Genomic DNA, 24,729 nt, shown 5'->3' with positions numbered 1-24,729 from the left:
CAACCATGCTCTCCTTATAAAAACAAAACCTACTTGCATAAGAACATTCAACCTAACTCGCTTGTTTTACTTTGATATACATTAACACTATGGTTTCCAAAATCTTAACATTCTCCCTTCTTGCCGGTGCCCTCGCTGTCCCGGTTGAGGTTGACATTGAGAAACGTATCGACTGCCCAAGCATCCACATCTTTGGCGCACGCGGGACCACCGAACCTCCCGGATACGGCGCATCCAACACAGTTGTTAATGGCCTCCTCAGTGCCTACCCTGGCTCTACAGCCGAGGCCATCAACTACCCTGCCTGTGGTGGACAAGCATCTTGCGGCGGCCTGAGTTACTCCGGCTCAATTGCCCAGGGTATTGCAGCAGTTGCCTCGGCTGTGAACGCTTATAACAAACAGTGTCCATCGACTAAACTTGTTTTGACTGGATATTCCCAGGTGAGCTATATTTAAGCTATTTAAAATGAAAGACCATCTTCTTACCATGCATTAGGGTGGTGAAATTATGGACGCGGCCTTGTGCGGTGGCGGTGTTCCCAACCAAGGCTATACCAATCCCGCGGTCCAGATATCGACCTCTGCTGTCACCATGGTGAAGGCAGCCATCTTCATGGGTGATCCACTGTATGTGGCAGGATTGCCGTATGATGTTGGAACTTGTGCTGCTGGAGGAGTATGGACTTGCCTATTTCCACTCTGAACTTGGATCTAACACTCGATAGTTTGATGCACGTCCTTCTGGCTTCAACTGCCCATCGGCCAGTAAGATTCAATCATACTGTGACGCCCAGGACCCATACTGCTGCAATGGCAATAACGACGCGACCCACCAGAGCTATGGAGCTAAGTATGGCACACAGGCTATTGCCTTTGTGAAGAATAAGTTAGCTTAGGCATATCTAGCTCTACCAATAGACCTATTGGCAGGGATATTGTGCTTGGGAGTGTCAAATAGGCCCAGGTAGAGTCAGATTGCTGTAGTAAATGTTGGACTCAAGTTATTCACTCTACATAGTTTCTGTAATTGACTTCGCCGTTGAACATAATAACATGGAAGAATTTGACCTTGTAAGCACGAGCTTGAATAAGTCAAATAAAAGGGACGAGATGCAATGGAATAATTTGTCAATTATAATTTGAAACTGGGGGAAGATATTTTAGACAAGTTAAGATATTCAGAGCGGATAAATGGGAGATACCCCACCACGGAAGCTCCAAGCTCCAAGCTTCCTTCATCATGGCCACTCATATACCCAACCTAAACACTCTCCGACGAGGTCGAGGCCGAGGCCGCATAGGTCGCACAGAAGAAACTGGACCTTCTGGAAAAGACCGCATCGTTCAAGGCACAGACAATGACGCAAGCATCTCCCGCCTCAGCGCGGTCGAGCTAGGATACCTGGAGGACGCGTACGCAGCAGCATTGACACCTGCTGGGTCAGCGACGCGGAGATTGCCGATTATTAACAGAGGTGCTTGATTCCTCGAACTATGCTATCCCCAATGACAAGAGAGCCCTATGAACTGACCGGAGTCATCCCCGCGCAGGGACCTACGCCCGCACTACAGCCATCGACCAGCTCGTCGCGCGTTTCCTCGGCCCGTGCTCACCGGAAAACACACACAAGAAACAAATCATATCTTTAGGCGCCGGGTCCGACACGCGCGTCTTCCGACTTCTTTCGTCGCGCCAAACCCCGGATTTCGTTTATCACGAGCTCGATTTCGCCGTTAACACAGCGGATAAGATCCGCGCGATTAGATCTGCGCCTATACTGCAGCGCGCACTAGGGATTGATTCATCGGAGGGCTCGACGGAGAAGAATACTGGAGTTACCGTGTCGGAAGCTGGCGACGCACTTCATTCGCCCTCGTACCATGTCCACCCGGTTGATCTGCGGTCGCTGCCAGGGTGCAGTGACCCTGCTGGAGCACTACCCGGTGTGGAGACGGGATTGCCAACGTTGCTGATCTCCGAGTGCTGCTTGGTCTATTTATCGCCCATCGAAGCGGAGCAGGTGGTTGCGTTCTTCACACAACGCCTTTTTGGTCATGGGCGTGCAGCATCTGGACTCGGAGATAGCTTACAGGAGGCGCAAGCAGATATGTCTCCGCTCGGGTTGATTCTATATGAGCCTATAAGACCAAATGATGCATTTGGTCGTACAATGGTGTCGAACCTTGCGGCACGGGGGATCCAGCTCAAGACACTCCCTACGTATGCGTCGCTCGAAGCGCAGAGAGGCCGCTTCCGAGAGCAGGGCTTTGGAAATGGTCAGGCTGTGGCTGATATTGAATTTATTTGGAAGCGGTGGGTTAACGAGGACGAGAAGGAAAGAGTTGCTGGGCTAGAGATGCTCGATGAAATGGAGGAGTGGGAGTTGCTTGCACGGCATTATTGCATTGCTTGGGGATGGAGAGATCGCGATGACGTTCCGGCTTTTGCTGGATGGAAGGACCTAGAGGCCCAACAAGGCGAATAACTTTATTTGTGAAAATTTGATGTCTGATGATATTCTATATATAACCAAAGGTCATGATGCACGTCTGAAGAGACAAACCAAAATCACCCTGCCCAACATGATGCAGTATCTGGATAGCAAGCTTGGGTCCATATCTTCAACACCTTTAGTTTGGTCTAATTGCAGGTCTATGAGGCTCATCAGAGAAATTAAGGAGACGTGACGGTGTGGTCTTGTCGACCTGTCATATATTGTCAAATGCATGGAGCCCCGCAAAAGCCAACTGATAGGCTGAGTTGATATTCACCATGCGAGGAAAAATAACTACCCTTGCAGCAAAGTCAAAAGAGACATACTGTTAATGCGTGATGCAATGCCTTCTTTCAGTCTGAGAACCCACTACAGTGGAATTTGATCGAAGCTGACGCAAGGATCGCTATCATTTAGGGCATCTGAACTACTTGACAAATATCTTACCCAAATCAAAGTCCCAAGAAGTAGGACTCGGTCTTTGTCATTGATATAGCTCTGGGAGATATAAATAATCTGATATAATTGGTTCATGCCATTTGCATTATGTATTATACTAAGTCAGCTCCATGCTTCTTGCATTGATACCCCTGGGCATACTCACCATGCAATTTTCAATTTGCGCAACTCTGAGGCGTCTTGCACATATATTGTATAGGCATTGCTAGATCTATCTAATAAGCTTATGATGAAAGTGATCACAGCGATGATCCTGTTGATCTCCCACTCTCCCAGGCCAAGCTTTAACCAAGCCCCGAAATGACTACGGCGTACTCCGTAGCAATGGGCCGATATACTCTAACGGTTCGGAACTCTTGCCCATGTGATGCGTGCCTATCAAAGAGAAGGGAGAATCCGAGTTTTTCCTAGGTTCGGTGCTATTGGCTCCAGGAATGGATATGTGCTGGATTTGTATGATGATCAACAGATCTAGACCAGTGCAGGATGGTGGGTTTCATTAGGATTGACGGGCTGCGAGGCTAAAAAGCTACCTTTCCCCCCATTTTGGTATACATTTCTTTTTCAATGTATCTACTCCGTAACAATTGAAAGGTTGCAGACATGTAGTAGATGTAGTAGATGAAGGTTGATATGTCATGTGATAAGATATCAAATTCCTACGCCGAGCAACGTGTTCCTCTTCCTCCACCTCCACCATCGTGATTTGTTTCATATTTTTTAATTTCTTTTGCCGTTGAAAGAGTTCGGGAGATAACTCCACAACATCCTATCTCTCAGCTTATTGGCTTTTCTCCACCTGCCAAGCAGGAACCATCGGGGTAATGCCATTCATCATTGGCTGCAGGCTCTCATTGCCCCTGACACTAAGTGTCTAGTGGCTCCTGTGGCTGCCTACTAGTGGAGTTTGCTTCAGGGGCAAAGCTTTTTGGGGGTCCAAGGCAGCCCGCATAATTCCAGTTTCGTGGAGCAATTATGAGAATTATGGGCAATCACAGACGAGCCGCTCGTAAAGAGTCGGGGCTGCCCTGTCTTGCACCACAATTGGGGCCGGGATTGCGCGCGTATAATCTCAGATCTAACGCCTTTTTAGGCTAGCACACTCGTGGACCTGAGCTGGGACCCTTCCTAGAGGCCGTGTCCCTTTTCTTGGTGCTTTTCCCCATTTCTTTCCTTTCTCTCTTGACCTTCATTATCTGTGAACACTGTGTCTGTCCTTGGCCATCGGCCGTATATTTTTTTGTCACTCGTTTGACTTAGCCATTCGCTTCATATTCATTCGTTTATTGATATTTTATCAATTTGCCAAGTCTTTTCCCCCTGACACAATGAAGTTCCAGATCACATCCTTCCGCGCAGCGGCACTTGTCGCCCTCATTGCGGGCGCCGAAGCCGCCAAACATGGCCATGGTCACAGCCATAACCACGAGGCTCGTGATGTGGCTCTGGAGAAGAAGAGTGGTCAGTGCAAGTTCCCCACCGACGCTGGCCTAGTTGCGATCACCCCGCATAAGGAAAACGCCGGTTGGGCCATGAGCCCCGACGAGCCCTGCAAACCTGGCAACTACTGCCCTTACGCTTGCCCTCCCGGTGAGGTGTCTATGCAGTGGGATCCCAAGGCGACCTCCTATTCTTACCCTATGTCCATGAGGGGTGGTCTGTACTGTGACGAGAGCGGCGAAATCCAGAAGCCCTTCCCCAACCGTGACTACTGTGAGTCGGCCGCTGGTGTTCTCAAGGCCCGCAACAAGTGTGGAAAGGCTGTCTCTTTCTGCCAGACTGTGCTGCCCGGAAATGAGGCCATGCTTATCCCCACCATGGTTGAGGACCTGGCCGATCTGGCCGTCCCCGGCATGTCTTATTGGTGCTCCACTGCTGCACAGTATTACATTAACCCTCCTGGTGTCACTGCGGAGGAGGGATGTATCTGGGGTACCTCCGAGAACCCCGTCGGTAACTGGTCGCCGTACACCGCTGGTGCCAACACCGATGACGATGGCAATACATTCCTGAAGATCGGCTGGAACCCTATCTACCTGGAACCCTCTACACCCTTCCGCAACGTCAAGCCTGACTTCGGTGTTGAGATTGAATGTGAGGGTGATGGCTGCCAAGGTCTGCCCTGCAAGATTGATCCTGCTGTCAACGATGTCAACGAGATGATCGGCAAGCCCTTCGTTGGCGCTGGCGGAGCCACCGGCTGTGTTGTGACCATCCCCAAGGGTCAGACCGCGCATATTATCGTCTTCGACAAGGAGGGCAGCGGCAGCACCTCGTCCGAGACCGTCGAGGTTCCCACCAGCTCTCGTACTACCACTAAAAGCTCCACTACCAGCAGCTCGACGACAACTGCTCCGACAAGCACCAGCACTACCGAGACACCAACCTCTTCCTCCACCTCTGAACCCTCCTCGACTTCGAGCTCAACTCGTACTTCTACCTCCAGCTCTAGCTCCACGACTCACATGTCGAGCGTCACTAGCCCCGCCCGCCTGCCCAAGTCGAGCCCGGCAGGCTATACCTACGAACCACACGTGCTGACTGGTTCTGCTGATATTCAATCGGCCTCCACAACGACCGCTGCCGCTGCCGCTGCATCCACATCTTCCACTGGCGGTGCTACCAGCGCCACCATATCCATGTTCACTCTGGCCTTCGGCGCCATCGCTGCCATGGTCGCGAGCGTCTAAATCAGCCTCGACTGATTCGGCTATATTGCACAATATTGCATATATGTACGGGGTGTGTACAGACACTCTGACACCACCACCTCGGGACATATTTTTCGCATTATATTTGCCTGCGGTAATCAATCTTGAAACACCGCAGGCGTCTATTATTGTTTGATTCTTTCACATTTTTAATTCTTCTTCTACATAATCCCCCTTTTTTTTACGATTCTTCACATCCTTGGATGCCCTTTTCTTCACGACGCTCAACGTTGGATTTTTTTACTCTGCTTCATGACATTTATATCCCTTGGCTCCTCAGCATTGCTCTTCTTTTCTTTCAGCTTGTTGAATATCGTTTTTATTGCTTCTGGTACGCAGGGGGGTTGTTTTTGGTTATATACGACGACTGGTTGGGGTTGAAACCAACTAGGTCTTGATGGATATAGGAAAAATACTATTTGAATTTTTGCTCGTCGACCCTTACCATTATTTCCATTAGGATTTTTTAAGAACTCCAATAGATTCTCATAGATGATAGAGAGTGCTCTCTCATTATCCATCCTGGGATTTACTCTTCAGACCAGGCACTTGGTAATGTGAATAAAAACAATCATTGCAATGCCCTAGTTCCGATATATGATACGCCATGTACATGCACCATTAACATCAGATGGTCACATCTAATATACAAAACAAAACGCCAATAGAACAACTGAAGACCAAGTAGTCCTTGCCCTCCACATGTAGACATCCGAATCCCAAGGGCCAGACCTAACCGATTCACTCCAAGTCCCGAATAGGAACAATCATATCAGGTCTCCTCGCCTCAACTGCCAACCCGTTCAGATTTCGCTGTCTGACCTCGCGCATGTATTTTCGTTGCTCGTGGGACGCATCCTTGAAATGTGCTGAGTCGTCAAGGCCATGGTACATAGTGTATACACTGAAGCCGATGAGTCCACCTACAATGCAACCGGCGATGATGAGGAAGATGTAGAGGGGGTATTTGTCCGGGTTGCTCATGCTACTACGCTTGAGCAAGGTTGTAGCGTCATTCATTGGGAATGTTTGTGTGATCGTTGACTCTAGTGTGCGTTGAATGATAGGCATTGTGGGTTGAAGAGGGTTGAAGAGGCTGAAGATAAAGGGTCTCGTTAGTTGTTGGTTATCGGAGATAGGGATATATGTAATGTGAGGCTAGAAAGGTACATACAATGGTCAAAAGAAGGTATCAAGGTCAGATTATTGGTATGAAAATGTCGGGGGAGATTTGGGTTAGGTAGAGAACAGTAGATACTATGCGGGATCTGACAGCTATATAGGTAAGCAAGTTCACGCTAGACCCTCTATTTTCTACATCTACAAGCCAAGCAATGCTGAAACGCGAAGAAACTGTTAAAATAGACCATACACTTATGATATTCTTCCCAAATAGGTATAGTGCACTATTATTCTTCGCCAATGACATCAGGAACCGAGCAGACCAATCAGAATGGTTCAATGGCTGGTGGGTCAACCAATTAAAATTGCACTAAACAGACTAAATGTTCTAAATATGTGAACGGGTTTTGAACCAGGAGAGTAAGCTTCTCTCTTCTCAGCTTTTGGCCCCAAATTTACAGATCTAATCTTCCATAGTGGGCTCACTCGATTTGATTGGTTTGGATTCCATTGTGTGTCGTACTTAATTGGTTCGCTCGGGTTCTCTCTTGGGTCCGCATTGGTTGTAACAACTCGAGAGCCCCAATTCGAGGATTGACTGCTGAAAGGGTATGTATTTGGTTCCTGATATGTCTCAGATAGCTCGGTCTCTCCGATTGGTAATCTTAGGATTCGTCAAATGTGACCCTGAGCCCCGCTGTCGCTAAATGTTAGGGTATGGGGTACTTCAGCCTAGTGTTGTCCATCTTTTTTTTTCCTTCTGCTACAGCTTCAAGGATGTATCTTTCTACTCAACTTTATTGGACTCCTACCCATATTCACTGGGATATAGTTAGTGATAAACCACGTGGCCTTTGAAGGGATTTGGATTGTCAATTAGAGGGGACAACCGCATTAGACCTCTGTTATGTGGGTTATACATAGTATCAAGGTGAGAAGGATGGAAATATTCATTTCAGTATAACCGGAAAACCCTTTTTCAAGGGTTGGCTAACCTAGAACTAACATATATAGATCATCTTCAATATCCTGTGTGTTGACGCCCAAAATATATAATCTGGATCTTCTATTGTTCTTTCTAGCTCTTTTCGTCCATGCTCTCTCATGTTTACCTTTTAACTTTTTGCATAAGAAAAAAGAAGAAAAAAGAAGGAAAAAAAAAGAACAAAGCATTGAAGTTGTGAAGCTGATGTATGAAAAGACCTAGATAGTTTATTATCATCATGGCCGCAAAACACTGCTGTAACCACACCGCTCGGTCAGCAAATCCTCCAAAGTGAACTGCGAAGCGTATACCCTTTTTGCCACATTCCACATTCCTTATGCCATATCCAAATGGAGACAGTATGCGATCCATGCTGGACATGTCGCAGTCGCCGCATTCAATGCGACCAGTCCGGGACACCATGTACCAAGTGCGAGAAGGCCGGCATAGAATGCTACGACAGAAGACCTCTGAGGTGGGTTAAAGGCGTGGCGATTCGTGGAAAGATGCAAGGCCGCACGCATGAAGGTATATCCAGTGGGGCTCCTGTGCACCCTTCGAAAATTACCAAACCCGCGCCATCGACACCGAAGAAATCATTTCGTGCACTGGTCCAAGATTCTGCCAGTAGAAGCCTGCCAATTACCCTACAAGACCCGTCTATGTCACATCTGGATCAAACTTCGAAATATTATATAGATTATTGTAAGATCTACAGGCCTTTGATAATTATGATACAAGGAAATAACTGACATCACATCCAGATAATGAACGCATATGCAAATTGTTCATTGTATATGACAGCGCCAGAAATCCATTCCGGAGTTTGATCCCCCTCGGGTTGAAAGATCCGGTCTTACAGAAGGGTATACTTGCTCTCGCGGCACGACATCATGCCAATACAGGCCAGTCATTTCATCAACCTCAAGCCCCCGCATCTGCTAGCCTCATTAATGCCAATCGCGATGCGCTACTTTTCAAACACCAAGCCATGGAAGCTCTCTCCCGGGTGCTTGGTGATGGAACAGTAGAGAAGAGTGACACAACGGTCGCTAGCATATTTCTCCTTATTTTCCTGGATGTTCTCGAGTTCGGAAGCGATGGTTGGAACTTCCATCTTGAGGGTGCTAAGAGTTTGATTGCATCGCACCGGCCTCAACTGGGGGTGCAGACTGGACCGGGCCAGACGATACAGGAAATTTGGGGGTTTATCTCCAATCAGATTCATTTGTGAGTTAGATTAATCCTAATGGGTATAAATCCATGTGAGAGACTGACTGGTTACAAAATAGAATTGAAACGCTGGGAGCAACATTTTTACGACCCAAAGTGTTGTCAGAATTTTTATTCGGCGGCCAAGCGGAAAGGCAACCTCAAGAAGAAATTGAGCAATCTTTCCTTGGATGTCCGGAATTCTTGTTGTCGGCGATACAATTTCTCTCCAACGAAAGGGACGCCATCGCAGGAAAGCTGCCGGACGGCGCCGCCCTCCAAACACATATACAAGATACCACCACAATGCTGGAACTCATTCAAAAATTTGACTGCTACGCCTGGGCTTTGAGTCTTCAACGTTCGAGACAGCCCTCCACAGACGAAATAAATAATCTCTGCAAACTATCGCAGACCTTTAAAACCGGGGCTTTGCTATATGGGCGACGCATTCTTGATGCACTCACAGACACCAACACCGAGCAGGACGATTTGGTATCTGAGCTGTTGGGTCTGATTGCTGTTTTGAAAGACGACGAGGCGCTATTCAAATGTGTTCTGTGGGCTATCTTTGTGGCAGGTTTGGAGTGTCGGTCTCGAGCCCAAAAAGACTTTTTGGTCGGATCTCTAGAGAAGTTTTGGACTGATACGAGCTGTTCGAATGTTATCACCGCAGCGAAGATCCTGAAGGATTATTGGGATCAGGAAGAAGGCTTAGAGACTTCGTCGCGGTGGATATTTGATATTGGTCGTTTGGGTCGTGACTGTCTTCTGATATAATATATCAAGCATTGAATATAACCAACATATCTCGTATCTAGCATGAAAAACGTAATCATAACCTAGCTATCATGCCAAAAGCGACTTGAATGCCTGGAGCAAGTCATCCTTTAGATCCTCCCAGTTCTCTAACCCAACGCTAACTCTCAGCAGCTTCCGGTCAATCCTGGAATCCGATAAAGCCCGCCACTCAATCAAAGACTCAACTCCGCCTAGACTGGTAGCATGCTGGAAGAAGTGAAGCTTAGATGGCAAAACCTTGGCAAACTTCTCATCGTGCAAGACAATAGAGAAGACAGGCCCAAACCCATTAGGCATCTGTTTCTGCAACCACGGCTCTGCCTGCAAACTAGCATGGTAAATCTTCTGCACGACCGACTGAACAACCTTCTCCTCACTGCCCACAGCAGGAGACTCAGCTTGCATAGCACCATGAAGCCAGGAAATCAGCTTAGCTGAATTCTGGCTAGCCCGTTGAACCCGCACTTCTAGGGTGCGTAGACTTCGGAGTCCGAGCCAACTCTCCATATTCCCCATAACACTCCCAAGAGCAATTCTATCCTCAAACAACTGCTTCGTCCAATCAGCACGCTTTGTAGCAAGCAAGCCACAGAGTAGATCGCTATGTCCACCGAAATACTTTGATCCGGAATGCATAACGATATCCGCACCCCAGAGGAACGGATCCTGCAGTCCAGGCGGTGCAAACGTACTATCAACAATAAGGAATGCGCCGCGGGAGTGCGCTTTGCGCGCATATTCCTCGATGCTGAACGCCGTCCCGAACGGGTTGACCGGTGTCTCTAGTAGGATGACATCGCCAGAACCTAGACTTTCGGCAGGACAATCAAGGGCGAGTTTCTGTAGTCCGGACAGACGCGATATCACTGAGATGACTTCGTGGCTGCCATGATATCCCTCGCCAACGGAGATGTGGCGCGGGTTGAGCAGTGTGATAGCGGCGTGCAAGGCGGCTAGACCTGTTGAGTAGCTCACTGCTTGCCCGCCTAAGAGAGATGAGAGCACTGCTTCGAAGCGGGTTGCATTTGGGGCGAATTCGCGGGAATAGACATAGTTCTTGCCGTTAAATTCATCCTAGGGACTGTTAGTTGGGGATATAGTTGTGTGTTGGATTGATACTTACCACTGGATCCTCGGATAGAATGAGTTGATCTGGATCATTGGAGTATCTGAAGGTTGTGGAGAGGTGGATTGGGGGTGCGACGTCAGTGACTAGATTTAGGACATCGTCTGCATGCAATGCTTTAGTGGAAGGGTGGGTGTTATTCGAGGCCATCTTTAAAAATGTTTCAGAAGAAAAAAAGAAATTGGGGAAGAGGGGAGAGGGAGGGGATTTATATTGTATGAGGTCGACCTTGGATACTGGAGACCCACTCCCGTTAACTTCCTAAAGCGGAAATAGAAGTATAGAAAAGTTTTACAACATATACTACAACATATTTATATGTAAAAATAGGTCAGATATACATTTTAATAGCTTCAATCTAAGCCAGAATACATAAATTAGGAAAGTTCGAGATAATTAAGCCATAACTGCAAGGCCACAATAGAATTAAGGTCAATTTGCAAGGGATCAACTATATTTGTCGAATCTGCAGAATTCAGGAAGTTATGTCTTCTTCCCATCCCATTCCTCTATCTTTTCAACCTCTTTAACTCGTCTCTTTCTCTGATTTAACACCCACTTCTTCACTATGGAGGAAGACCATGCCCAGGGTAAGTCATTGTCTGAGTTTCGAGTACATTCATCCTAAAGATATTCAGAACCTGAGACCGTCGAGACTGTCTCCAATGAGTTCAATTTGCTGTTAGATGAGATCACAGCTCGCTGCAAAAGACAGACAAAGGAGATCAATAAATGGCTTCTTTACACCAAGGATTTCAAACAGACTATCGCCAATACATTGAATACATTGGAGCAGGAGAAACTCGAGGAACAACGTGCTGATATCGCTCTAAAATGGACTCCTAGGACACCCAGGACACCCAGGACACCGATGACAACCAGAGCAGTCAGAACACCCCAAATCCATAAATAATATGCCCATATCATTTCATTGTTTGAGTTTTGTGGAATTTCTTGAATGTGGGCCGATAAAAGTGATGATCGACCCCAACATCACTCTCCCCGGCCTTTTCCCCCTCACATCTTCTCTTCTAACAACTCACGTCAAAATGCCCCCCTCGGCTCAAACGGTAAGCCATCATGATATCTTCTCTTTTATCTCTGCTTTTGCATACATTTTCCATAATGGGGATATTTCCCATAAATCTCGCTACCTAGAGCTCCCAAGGCTACCCCGCACTGCCTATAAAACGCCTGCCTACCCTGCAACTCCTGCGCTTTTGACACAGAAACAAAACAACTAACGCAATGGAATCAAAGACCAGACTAGTTTCTACCCTCCGCCTGCTCATCCCCCGTCTCCGCCTCCTACAAAAGAAAGACACAGCCTCCTCAGTCGTCCAACGCCGTGAACTCTCCCAACTCCTCAGCGAAGGCCGCGATGCATCAGCGCGCATCCGAGTCGAAAATGTCATTGCAACAGATATCGCAGTGGAGGTAATGGAGATGGTCGAGCTCTACTGCGAGCTGCTGTTGGCGCGCGCAAACGTGTTGGATCAGATGGCCTTCAGCGACCAGGGTACCCGCGCAAGACTCCGCGCCAAGGAATTGCTTAAGAAGCGTACCCAGGAACAAACCGGCGCTACGGCATCTACCACCGCAGGCGTCAAGGGTGCCGGAGAAAGCACTGGCTCCCGATTCGGATTCTCTTGGCTAGCAGGAGCGCAAAAGAAGGAGGCTGAGCGAACGCCCATTACATCAGCTGGTAGCGCGGATGACTCTGGGGATGGGCTTGCGGATGAAGACAACCCTTACATGGATACTGCGCTTGATGAGGCTGCTACTGTGGTCTTCTACGCGTGGCACCGCTTTCCGCACGAGGTGCGCGAATTCACCATGCTCCGCACTATGTTGGGCGAGCGATACGGCAAGGAATTCATGACTCTGGCACAAGATAATAAGCTCGATACTGTCAAGGTCCCTGATCGGCTTCTCAAGGGCCTGCGTCTGCGCCCGCCAGGACAGGAACTTGTTGAGAGTTACCTTCGAGAAATTGCGAAAGCATACGGTGTTGAATGGTATGGAGCTGAAGAAGAGCTGGGAAGTGCGCCGGAAGAATTTGTGGACGATCTTGGTGACGGTGATGTAGAGGAACCCCAATTACCGCAAACGCCTGGCAAACAGCAAGGGGACTCAGCGGTGAGGCCTAACGTCTCTGAAGCGAGACGAGCCTCAGAGACCAGTGAATTGACCAAGGCTACGCCTCCACGTGGACTCGCCGCGGGCCGCAGTCCTGTCAGCGTTGCGCCGCCAGCTCCCAGAACCGATAATCCCAATCCCAGAGTCAAGCTCCCCGGTACAGAAGGGAAAGCCGCTGTCCCAAAGGATGATGGCTCTAAGAGCAAGAGTAACAATAATGGGATACCCGAGCTGGATGAACTGACGCGAAGATTTGCGGATTTGAAGAGGAGACCATGATTGAGAAGCTCCGTTATTCAATATCCACCAGAACTTGACACTCAGCGTCTTGATTTTAGCCAATTTTTTATGTTTCCTTTCCGGTGCCTTGGACAGGGCTTAGGTCAATTGTCTTATTTCCAGCCCTGTATAATACCTTCTCATTTTAAATGATTCACTTTAAGTGCAGCTTACTGGCTACCTGTGAAATGCCACATTGTAAATTGGACCAAATGGTCCACTTCCCCAAATATGACAGGTCATATTTAGTGCGGAGCGCAATTGGAGGATACGTACTCCGGACTTCTAGTATTGGAGGTAAACGAATCTGATGAAAATGTTACATTGGAATTTATCACATTTTTTTTTTTTGCCTTCTCGATAGATTATTCTAGAAAGATGTATTAATTGGGGTAACAGAGAGCATCTAAGAACCTATGTAGCCAACCTAAGCATAGCCCACGTGATAGTAAGATGACCTCCAGAGCTGTTAAGCCAAAATGTACTCCGTAATGAAACACACATCATCGAATTCCCGATATTAAATTGAAGTACAAATCGGAAACTACGCACGGGACCCGCAAAACCCAATCGCATACTCCGCTCCGAAACGCAAGCCATGACACAGACTTAATATGAACTCCGAATCCCCTACAAATCTTACCGTACTCCTCTAGCAGTCGCCAGACACTGCGATAAGCCCTCCAACCCCCGAAAACGCCCACAAAGAAAAAGGCCCAAATACTATGCCGGTCTATATGCTTCACGGCTTCCGCTGGCCCCGCGCCGGTTTCACGGGGATCCGTGTATACATCGTACTTCACAACTTGGAAGAAGCAGCAGCCGAGTACATCCAGCAACCGCTGACGACAGAGCTCATTGCAGAATCATTCCACAAAACACAAGCGGACCTCATGACCCGATTGCCGGAGCTGTCATTTATTGAGCAGTATGACCCCGCCGACGAGACGAGTGGCACCGTCAGCCAGGACTATGCGTACATTTCAACGCGGGTTTTAGAGATTCCGGAGGACGGGAGTGGTGGCGGAGAGAATATTGAGAATTGTGTGGAAGAGGGATCTGGGTTGACGGACGATCAAATGGCGGCGCTGGAGCAATTGCGCGATCGTTTAGCTCCCGGTGAAAAGATCGGCTGGTATCTTGTTTACAATGGGGATCCTGAACGGTGGTATCCTGATTCTGAGGAGGATTACGACTCTGAAGAGGAGTTTGAGGATGAAACCCAGCAGAGTCAGGTCCAGAGCCGGAGGGAGAGCAGGAGTAGTTTTACAGAGACTCCTAGTCCACAGAGCTATACGGTATGTTCAATGTTGGTTCCTTCATTTCAATTATGTACTGTACTACTGGGGAGTTTTCTTACGGAATTTCCCTCCACCTCACTACAACATGATTGCTAATGGAGTATTTCTAGACTCGTCTGACGAGATTCTGGAATCGGATGAGCTCGGGGTGAGAGCTGTGATCATGGAACATGGCAAATAATATCGATTTATTCCGACACTACGCAGTGTTACTCGATTGCCTCGTTGTTACATGTGTTACACTGGGCTGTGATGGGAGCTTTTTACGAATTCTACGCTTTATGTCTGTTGATACTCCATGTTTTGCAAATATTTGTTATACTAGTTCAGTTGATGTATTGGATATCTGGGAACCAAATGTTTGATCTAATAGAATAATTTTGCTATAATTCAATATGTGCTTTCTATTTCATCTCTATAGAACCCGATGTGGGCGGTAAGTCCAGGCAATATGGGAGGGGAGCTTCGATAACGCAGAACAGCGGAGAACATTCAAAGCTTGTCGCAACACTCCCCGAGTGGTTTCATAAATGCTGACCAGGTAACATCCTGGCTTTTAATCACAATGGTCCTCTCATTTATCCTGGTTCAGAATCGCCAGTGAGTGGCTGCCCGGTTATTTTATCGATTCCCACGCTAATGACGGTATAGGGGGAAAACGCGCCTGGCGAAATGGTATTCACCGTACAGTGTGAGTGTTGCCAGAACAATCAATACAGAATTGAGGCTTTGAGCTGACACCGGCTTATAGGATGAAGAGAAAGTCAAATTGAAAGGCGAGGTTCGTTCATGCAACACCACCCGCACCCGCACTTGCTCCGAGGTTCCCATCCAACTAACCACCGACAACCGTCTAGGTCCATCGCCTTGTCGCCCCCCGAGATCAGAAATACCAGTCCAACTTTGTTGAGTTCCGCCGGAGTACTAAGGTCGTCTACCGAAGATATGCGGGCTTGTTCTTCTGTGTGTGCGTCGATGCGAATGACAATGAGCTAGCCTATCTCGAGGCTATCCACTTCTTTGTCGAAGTACTGGACCAGTTCTTTGGTAATGTGTGCGAGTTGGATTTGGTCTTCAATTTTTACAAGGTGCGTGCAACTGGGAATGCATTGCGCATGAACCAGGGCTGGCGTGAGATCGGAGTTTCATAAGCCATGATACTAACCACATGTGCCGGATTTATAGGTCTACGCTATCCTGGACGAAGTCTTTCTCGCAGGCGAGATTCAAGAGACAAGCAAGCAGGTCGTTCTCACGCGATTGGAACACCTGGATAAGTTGGAGTAGAAGCCGTGATACTCGGATTCGGGAACGATATGGGACCCTTATCAATTACGGGCCCGACTGCATTGGACAAATCAAATCAAAACAGTCATTTGCATGGAGTTTCAGGTGTATCGGTGGCTTTCAGACAATATTTGTGCTGTTCATGTTCATATTAGGGATTATGTTGGAGATATCAAATCATCGATTCTCATACCACTTAGAGGCTAATATCGAAATCACAAACCCGTGCGAGTACGCTGCATATAGGTCTCTCTAGTCTATCTGCTTATTGCGGATGAAGAGGCTGTCCAGAGTAAACGTCTTTGCTTTCGCTTTCAGGGATTGGTGAACGCAATATTATCTAGGCAGGATACCGATAAAGCTCTGTAGGCTCAAACCCCACAGTAGCCATTCTAGGCTCTTCGAGCCAGCCAGTTTCACCCATGAATGTGAGTATCTTCCGAATTTCGTATTCGTACTAGTGATTCCAGCTTACGTGCCGAATCATATATTCCACATTGGTTTACTCAGTATCTGATTGAAATCTAATTTTCCTCGCTAAGGATCGCTTCCTGCTCCGTATGCATGTTTTGCCCGGCTTGAGACAAAGAAGCTGATAATCCCAATCGAACCAATCCGCAGATGTTGCCAGTGCCAAGCTTTCTCCTCGTATTCTCTTTCCGCAGGGTTCGGAATGTAGCTATCCACAGGTGTTGTCACTGCCGAAAACACTGCCGGCAGTGGATGCCTGGCGGAGATTGAATGCACAAACTTGGCTGTATCAAGGAACATTAAGCTCAGATTAGATTGCAATGCTAAGCCTTGCTTTCATTTTGTGGAGGGATTTCCTAATTGGTCATGTCCTGGTGAGGTGATCATAGTCATCGATGGCGAACGTTAGTCTAAGGGTCTTGGCACAGCACATTTAAGGAGCTGTTGACCCTTAAAAAGGTCTGCCCTGCTGAGACATTCTTCATTCCTCTTTACTTTTACTATTTGACTACATCCGACTATCTACAAAGAGTCTACCCTACTCTGGTTTTAGCATGCACGTTCCAGGCGAAATATCATGGATTATTCACCGGAACAACACCATCCGTTATAGACTGACTACTAGCTGCCGACACAGCCTCACAGACATCCCAATCTTGCTGGACACGTGACAAATGTCTGGTAGTCTGGACCTAGGCTCACGAGACAAGTTTCCTCAAATGAAAAATATATCAACACGGGACGATCAGTTCAACCGTGACAATACTGATGCGTGACAGCAGTACGAAATCTTCACATATTACTCCGTACACACCGGACTCCGATACCCCTGACGATTAAACCCATGTGAAACTACGTTTCTAACACGCCCAATGCCAACTCCCGGATCAATGCTTGGGCGATAACGGCTTGCTGCCCGCGACACATTGAGCAGATGGCCGTTCCTGTGATAGGCAGTATTACCGGATGATCAGGAGAAGGGTCCCATCGAGAAAGGCTGAAACCCGTCCATAATTTCCGCGCTGTTGAGGGTAAATTGGACCGGACTTGGCATGTGGAACTCGCAACTGCAGTCTCGAACGAGCCAAACATTGAATGCAATCAATCTGATGGAGCGGGGGCGTCGGATTCTCGTTCCCGGAGCAAGACAGCTGCGAGATTGATCTGCGTGGAACATTGTGGACCAAACTTGGCAGACATAATTCCAGTGGTATTCACTGGATATGAGATACAGCACAACATTGCAGGCTCTTAGTAGATCAGTGTATGATCTATGAGTTTACGATGTATATGATGCACTAAAAAAGGAAAACAGATATGATTTCGAAAATATCCACAAATTGAATGTGTACGCGTTTCCATTTGAGTGTCCACCAATGACCGACAATGCATGGATCGTCGCCAAAACTTGACTGTTCGAATGTCGGAGCGTACGTGGATCAGTCTTGGCAGGGCAGACATTGGAACAATACCTTTCGGTAATTTGATGTTACCAACAATTCTCAAGTTTTTGTATATGGATACCATACAATACCATACACAACTCCACAAAAAAACGATCACCCCTGACAATCTTTTGACTCTGTGCGTCAGCTTGTGACGTCGTCCACGGGTGTCTCTATGTACTCGTACGGAGTATACGAATGTGACTTTTGAAGGGATACGTATCCCGATGCCTGTGAACGCTCTGGGTGTTGTATACACTCATGGGGCCTTCGGTTTCAGAACCCAAATGGGGTACAATAGGTCAGGAATGAAGGAATTACCAGCGGACATTGCCACTCGCGGGGATAATACTTCGGAAAAGTGGTTCGAGGCTCGTCATTGGCACACTATGAATTCCCACTCTACTCCGTACTTCACTTTCTATCTCCCTTGGGGATCAGTTTAGCTAGGTCTGGATTTTTTTTTTATATTATTTTATATTTATTCCTTTATTCTTCCCCTTATCTGCATATCAATCTCTTAAGAACCCCCTTCCTTCTAGACTTTTTCCAGTCTTGTCCTTTCTTTTTATCCAGCTCTATTACTTCCTTTCGTTTATACCTACACTTCTTCACTCTCTATAGAAGTTCCCAACTATATTGAATTACAATTGAGCCCATAAACATGTCTCTCATGCTCTCCGATAATCTGGCTCCCCAGCCCATTACCGATATCTTCACCGATGACACAAACATTGACCGCCGAAAGTGTCACCGCACAGTGCCTATGAAGGTGCTTGCTCTGGGTGTTGGCCGTACTGGAACTGCTTGTGAGTATGATGTGCTGTATTGCGTTGGACTTGGTGTATTGTACATACCGGGTCTGATGGGAATTACAAACATATAAACTAACAATTATTTGACAGCTCTCCGCAAGGCCTTTGAGCGTCTGGGCTATGGAAAGTGCTACCACATGATGTGCGCAAGTGTTGAGAACCCACCGGATTGCCTTATGTGGCACGATGCCCTGAACGCGAAGTACGACGGAATCGGCGAGTTCGGCCGTAAGGAATGGGACCAGCTTCTGGGTGACTGCCAGGCCGTCTGTGACTGGCCTGCCTGTGCCTTTGCAAAGGAGCTGATCGAGGCCTATCCCAATGCAAAGGTCATTCTGACCACCCGTGATGTCGACCCGTGGCACGCGTAAGTCACATATCTTATACATCTGTATTTCTGGCCCAAAGAACACCATACTAACCAAACCAACAGTTCCGTCATGAAGACCGTCTTCTGGCGTGTTTCAGACCCAGAGCACAAGTTCGTGTCGAACTTCAGCTGGGCTGCTGGCATGTACTACCCCATGCTGAACAAGTTCTTCGAGACATTCTTCCGCGGTGACTTCCCCGGAAAGGGCAAGCAAGTCTACGAGGATCATGTCGCCCAGGTCCGCAGCCTGGTTCCCCCCGAGCGTCTGCTTGAATATAATATCAACGACGGCTGGGCCCCGCTTTGCGAGTTCCTCGAGGAGGAGGTCCCTGACACCCCCTTCCCTCGCGGTAACGACATGGCCGACTTCTACAAGCGCTGCAGCACCCGCAACCGCCACCAGATGATGAACGCTGCCCTCCAGGCCGTCACTATTGGTGGATCACTGCTTGCCGCTGGCTTCGCTGCTACTTTGGCTTTCAAGCGTTTCTCTCCTCGCTAAAACGCTCGTCCTATCTTACGCATTTCCTTTTCATATTCCCCACATCTTATTTTTTTTTGTTGGCTGCTAGTGTGCGCAGGCGCCTTTAGTATGTTGCCATACTCCGTGGTCGTTTTTGTTGCTTTTTCTGCTATTGGAACAGACCACTGCATCCATCACGTCAGTCTCTAATATCCCTTGTTTTGGCATCTGTCATAATTGATTTCACGAGGGACTTCTTGGAGAACAATCTGGTAATAAAACAGTATATATTATTTCTTCCATTTTTACCATCTTTATGCATACTCCTTACCAATGCCGGACAAGCGCATTTAAGCATACCTTCCAAATCGAGGGATAAACCCAAGGCTCTGTCATCATACATTGATCAGAGGCAAGGGGCGCCTAAAGTCTTGGCCAAGAAAAGCCTTACCGCCGACCTTTTCAATGGGTCAATGCACAACCAAAGGCCGCAATGTACTCCGTATATAGTGAATATTTGATTTTGAGCTTCGAACGTATACTATGAGAACAGGCATTCGCTATTGTACATGTATACATAGTACCTGCTTTAGCTTTGAGCAGTAAAATATCTCTAAATCCTGCCGTTCACACCCGGGCCCCAGCGCTTCCCTCTCCACTCGTACTCGTACGAAACGTGAAAGGAGGAAACGTACCAGCCACACTTTATTGGAGAAGTGCCGTGGGAACTTGTTAACTAGTGGCTTGGCATATGGAAGTGATCCACATTAATTAGGTGGACTTATGCGGCACTTAAAATACATAAAAAACATACAAGGAGAGTTACGGGGTATACGGGTAATATTGTCACTGTCATAACCTTGTAACGGACGGGAGAAATCCATTATACTTAGTAACTGTTCCTCTCTGTTCCAATATACAAAAATAAGCTGGGCTCAACACTTGCTTCTTTCATTCTAGGCTCGGGAGCGGATCCTTCAGATGGTTTGAAGGATTTGAGGAAACACGTAATAAAGACAGGGTTTGGGTTGGTGTACGTGGATTAATGCACCTTGAGTGATGAGTTTATTGTTGGAATAGAATATCTTGGGTTTGAGGGGTTCAGCATATTGAGAATTGCACTGCGTTTTACGGTTAGGCAATGTTATTTCTAGTCGCTCAAAATGTTATATAGAATATCAAATGACCAATCGACATGTTGTTTCTAGGTGTCTATGTACGGTAGTATTCATATCGTCGAAGATTTACTTCTAAAGTATGGATACTATATGACTACAACGCCGCCGACATTGTAGGTTCAAATCTAATGCACCCGTACAAAACAAATATATAGCCTGCGTATGCTCTGACGACGCACTATACGACACCACTGCACCTGAACCAATCCTTCGCTCTTAATTCACCGGCATACGCAGCTCATGCTTCTCAGCCACATGCACGTGGCTTTCAGCGTTTAGCTTTATCGGAGTATGCAGGTAGAACCCTGGAAGTTGGATCCATTAGTTACACCCCCGAAGAGGAAAGTCACTTCCGGGATCTCGCGATGGTGTTGTTTATTCAAGTTTGGGTAGCGGGTGGGTGTTCATCCATAGTCCCGTTCCCGAGTCACGTTGCATGGTTGTCGTGTCGGTCCCAGGCCTTCGATGAGAATTGAGGACATTGAGTATACAGAAAAAAGTATGATCTCGGAATTATCGTGTGGGGGTTGTTAGCGGCAGCCACATCGCATTAGTCTTGCGGCCATGACGTGGCCCCTGAGAAATACTCATACCATCACACTGCCTGGGACACGTATCGAGAGTAGAAAGCAACAATCAAGGTTTTTTCGTAGCAAAAGTAGAACCACGCAATCTTAGGGATAGTGATCGTTTAGCCTTGAATTTTCTGGTATAGTACCAAATCCTCGAATACTTTTCAACTTAAGTAGCACAACTTTTAGCAGGACTGGGCATCTTGGCACTGGACAGGTGTTGGCTGAATTTCACTTGACTAAGCACTTTGTCCAGCTTTAAATGGCTTTTAGCCAATGAACAGAGAAGATCATCACAACTTATGACCCACTATATCAACTATGTATACAAAGCAAAAGGATTGACAGGTGGAGAGGGATTCGTACGCACTGTTTACTCACCTTGAGCCTCTTTGTCTTAGCTGAATATTAATTTTGGCCTGCATTTTTCATACTCCTGCACCAATCCATGATTTGCATTCAATACAAGCTCACTTGCATACATTATTTTGGGTGATCTTCTTGTTCGGCTTAAAAAGGGTTTGAATATCGTGCATCAGGGAAGTGATGCGAATAATCCATGGGAGCCTTCATGTTTTCCTCTTTAGGAACTGTACCGTCACTCCTTTTTCTTGGTATCCTCTACTTATGCGCTGTTGACATTGCGCTTGGAGAGGAAACCTCATTTTATAAATCGGTAAGTTGAATTAGCCCGATATTCCCCAAGGGTACCTTTTAACTAACCGTATTACCGGCCAACAGAGACCTGATATATACCCACCCGTCTTCAATGTCGAGAAGTCCGATCCAGACAAGCTCAGCCCGGGCTATATTTTCATCACCCCTTACGAACTTCAGAATCCCGGCCCGTACATTTACGATAACACAGGGGTAGGTCTCTACTCTGTGGGATTTGATATTCGCAGTTTATGAAAAAAGCTAACCCTCCACCCGATCAATAGGAATTAGTGTGGAGTGGCTGGGGTATCTCGGGACCTGGCAACGCTCATGGGCTGCACGTGTGTAAATACAACGGCTCCGATCACCTATGTTTCTTCCAGGGCAGCCAGCAGAAAGGATATTGCCGCGGGCATGGCATTATTATGGATAAAAACTACCGAGTTGTGCGGTCAGTTCAGCCGGGTGGAGGAATGGCCTCTAGCGACATGCACGAATTCCGTCCCATCGATAATGGCAGAACCGCTCTCATGACCATCTACCAGCAACGACAATTCGACATGACACCTTGGAACATCAAAACCGGGGTAGGTTGGATCATGGAGAGTGTTTTCCAGGAGGTCGACGTGGAGACCAACAAAGTTTTGTTTGAATGGCGATCACTCGATCATGTTGATCCATCATCGAGCTATACATGGCCTTCTCATACGGATACTTCTGGGACGGGATTGAACGTGCATGAGCCCTGGGATTACTTCCATATCAACTCAGTTGACAAAAATGTTGCCGGTGACTATCTGATCTCGTCAAGGCATACTTCTGCAATCTACAAGATCTCCGGTAAAGACGGCTCGGTGATGTGGCAGCTTCACGGCGCGCAGCCCTCGTTCCGAAATATCAATTTTAACTTTTCACAGCAGCACGACGCCCGGTGGCTGCACGAGAACAATACGCACACAGTTCTCTCACTTTACAACAATGGGTATAACGGCTTCAACAAGACCCATACCTATTCAGCGGGCATGATCATCATGATTAACCACGTGGAAAAAACGGCCACCCAGCTCCGCGATTATGCCCCGATTCAAAACGACCTAGTGAGCTCCAGCCAGGGAAACCTACAGGTGCTCTCTAACCAAAATGCCTTCATCGGATGGGGAAATAACCCGTTCGTATCCGAGCACGACGAGGCGGGCAATCTACTGTTCTGGGGCTCTTTCGCCAAAGACACAGTGATGAACTACCGCGCAATGAAGTTTGAGTGGGACGGTGAACCGACAGACTCACCTGCTCTATGGACATACTCTCGGACCGCAGAGCCTATTTCTTCCACCAGCTTCTATGTCAGCTGGAACGGCGCAACCCGCGTCAACACATGGCGATTTTGGGGAGCGATGAATATCACCGGACCTTGGACCTTCCTGGATGAGACTTCGAAGACCGGCTTTGAGACAGAATACACCAACCCTAGTTTTTTCCTTTGGTCCAAGGTCGAAGCAGTGGATCGTGAGGGCATCGTGCTGGGAAAGTCTGAGATCAAGTATACATTCGTACCATCGTCTGAGCTGCGCGAATTCTGCGCTACCTCAACCTGCTTGGACGCAAAGGGATATGGGTTCCCCGGCGAAGAGGAAGCTCGTCCTTTCATTCCGCCAGTAGGTGTCAATACTGTGCCGTGGATACACCCCGATAACCCGGGCTCCAATATTTGGACAAATTCATCCGGGTATCCACGTCCTTCTAATACTGCAGATACTGCAAAGCATTCGAACGGATGGAACAGTAGTCGTGAGTATAACCCGAGCAAATATCTCAGGTAACCGAGGAAAAACTGACAAGTTCACAGGCCTACTTGCCTGGGGTGCCGTTCTCCTGGTGGCGATCCCTCTCCTCGCCGGAATCTTCCTCACACATAGATACTATACAATGCGTTCGCTCAAAAAACTGCGGGATCAGGAGTCCTCTAGGCCTATAGGCGATATGGCTGAGCGGAAACGCCCTCCCGTGCAGGTAGCAGATCTGCCTTGGTGGAATTGGCGCTGGTGGATCGAAGAGGACGAAACAAACTCCTACTCCCCGCTGGGTGAGTGGAGTCCGTATGGACACAGGCGTGAACGAGAGCGGAACGAATAGTCAACATCTCATTCTTCTTCTTTACTTTGCATACATACTGTCATAACATACGATAAACCATATTTTCGGTCGCTATATACATCGTCTCTTGCGTATACTACTTAAATAGGAAAAAAATCTTTAGTTGGATCATACATATCCTAGAACATAGACCTAGGAGTAGAACAAACAGTCCACAATAGGCAAAACAACGCGGCACGATGTAAGAATAATCCATGGATCTCCTTCGAGGCCCGTTTCCATTATGTGTAATACAATACATATCCCCGAAAATACATAAAGCCGACTCCCACACCTATCTAGTGGATACTATACGTAACTCCGGAGCGGAGCTAACTTTGGCGCGGGGCACTCATTCTTCGCATTGACTGCCTTATAGAGAAGTAATACGTTATACTTTTGTACAACATAGTATTTGACTATTACAGATGTGTCATGGCACAATGTCGGGATTACATGGTATGTAAATTATATATGACTATCACTATGTCGATCAAAATATGCAAAGGGAACCTTAGAAGTTACAGACTTTCCAAGGTTACCAGGACTGGAGTTCTGACAGATAAGTCTGTATTGTATGTACTGGATCTACAAAAGCTTTCACTGACGTGGAATGTGGCTGAAACGCTCGCGCTAGCTGTTGCCGCTGGTGGCTCTAGAACCTTGGCGGAAATGATTTTTCCTATCTTTTGTATTATATTCAAAG

General features: G+C 47.4%; 8 protein-coding genes across 8 annotated transcripts; 6 read left to right on the top strand and 2 right to left on the bottom strand.

Annotated features, from left to right (window-relative positions):
- Positions 1-89: 89 nt before the first annotated feature.
- ppm1 (protein C-terminal leucine carboxyl O-methyltransferase ppm1) lies at positions 90-2,488 on the top strand (the record flags this gene model as incomplete). Its single annotated transcript, XM_040792180.1, has 5 exons — positions 90-443; positions 499-678; positions 728-888; positions 1,185-1,442; positions 1,540-2,488. The coding sequence occupies 5 exons, from the start codon at positions 90-92 to the stop codon at positions 2,486-2,488; spliced, it is 1,902 nt and encodes a 633-aa protein (XP_040649236.1).
- Positions 2,489-4,284: 1,796 nt separating this feature from the next.
- PGRI_044660 (SUN domain-containing protein) lies at positions 4,285-5,646 on the top strand (the record flags this gene model as incomplete). Its single annotated transcript, XM_040792179.1, has 1 exon — positions 4,285-5,646. One exon carries the CDS (start codon positions 4,285-4,287, stop codon positions 5,644-5,646), a length of 1,362 nt encoding a protein of 453 aa, XP_040649235.1.
- A 762-nt stretch (positions 5,647-6,408) lies between these two features.
- On the bottom strand, positions 6,409-6,687 carry PGRI_044650 (uncharacterized protein; the record flags this gene model as incomplete). The annotated part of the gene is made up of 1 exon (XM_040792178.1): positions 6,409-6,687. One exon carries the CDS (start codon positions 6,685-6,687, stop codon positions 6,409-6,411), a length of 279 nt encoding a protein of 92 aa, XP_040649234.1.
- Positions 6,688-8,765: 2,078 nt separating this feature from the next.
- PGRI_044640 (uncharacterized protein) lies at positions 8,766-9,766 on the top strand (the record flags this gene model as incomplete). The annotated part of the gene is made up of 2 exons (XM_040792177.1): positions 8,766-9,004; positions 9,067-9,766. 2 exons carry the CDS (start codon positions 8,766-8,768, stop codon positions 9,764-9,766), a joined length of 939 nt encoding a protein of 312 aa, XP_040649233.1.
- A 69-nt stretch (positions 9,767-9,835) lies between these two features.
- On the bottom strand, positions 9,836-11,063 carry PGRI_044630 (putative transsulfuration enzyme family protein; the record flags this gene model as incomplete). Its single annotated transcript, XM_040792176.1, has 2 exons — positions 9,836-10,861; positions 10,911-11,063. The coding sequence occupies 2 exons, from the start codon at positions 11,061-11,063 to the stop codon at positions 9,836-9,838; spliced, it is 1,179 nt and encodes a 392-aa protein (XP_040649232.1).
- Positions 11,064-12,161: 1,098 nt separating this feature from the next.
- On the top strand, positions 12,162-13,331 carry PGRI_044620 (IST1 family protein; the record flags this gene model as incomplete). The annotated part of the gene is made up of 1 exon (XM_040792175.1): positions 12,162-13,331. The coding sequence occupies one exon, from the start codon at positions 12,162-12,164 to the stop codon at positions 13,329-13,331; it is 1,170 nt and encodes a 389-aa protein (XP_040649231.1).
- A 5,168-nt stretch (positions 13,332-18,499) lies between these two features.
- On the top strand, positions 18,500-19,522 carry PGRI_044610 (sulfotransferase family protein; the record flags this gene model as incomplete). The annotated part of the gene is made up of 3 exons (XM_040792174.1): positions 18,500-18,644; positions 18,741-19,017; positions 19,084-19,522. 3 exons carry the CDS (start codon positions 18,500-18,502, stop codon positions 19,520-19,522), a joined length of 861 nt encoding a protein of 286 aa, XP_040649230.1.
- Positions 19,523-21,792: 2,270 nt separating this feature from the next.
- Positions 21,793-24,023, top strand: PGRI_044600 (arylsulfotransferase family protein; the record flags this gene model as incomplete). Its single annotated transcript, XM_040792173.1, has 4 exons — positions 21,793-21,909; positions 21,975-22,103; positions 22,175-23,678; positions 23,737-24,023. The coding sequence occupies 4 exons, from the start codon at positions 21,793-21,795 to the stop codon at positions 24,021-24,023; spliced, it is 2,037 nt and encodes a 678-aa protein (XP_040649229.1).
- Positions 24,024-24,729: the final 706 nt, after the last annotated feature.

The sequence above is a fragment of the Penicillium griseofulvum genome, assembly GCF_001561935.1.
Source record: "Penicillium griseofulvum strain PG3 chromosome Unknown contig_90, whole genome shotgun sequence".
Classification (NCBI taxonomy): Eukaryota; Fungi; Ascomycota; class Eurotiomycetes; order Eurotiales; family Aspergillaceae; genus Penicillium; species Penicillium griseofulvum.
This window is presented reverse-complemented; position numbering and strand designations above follow the sequence as displayed.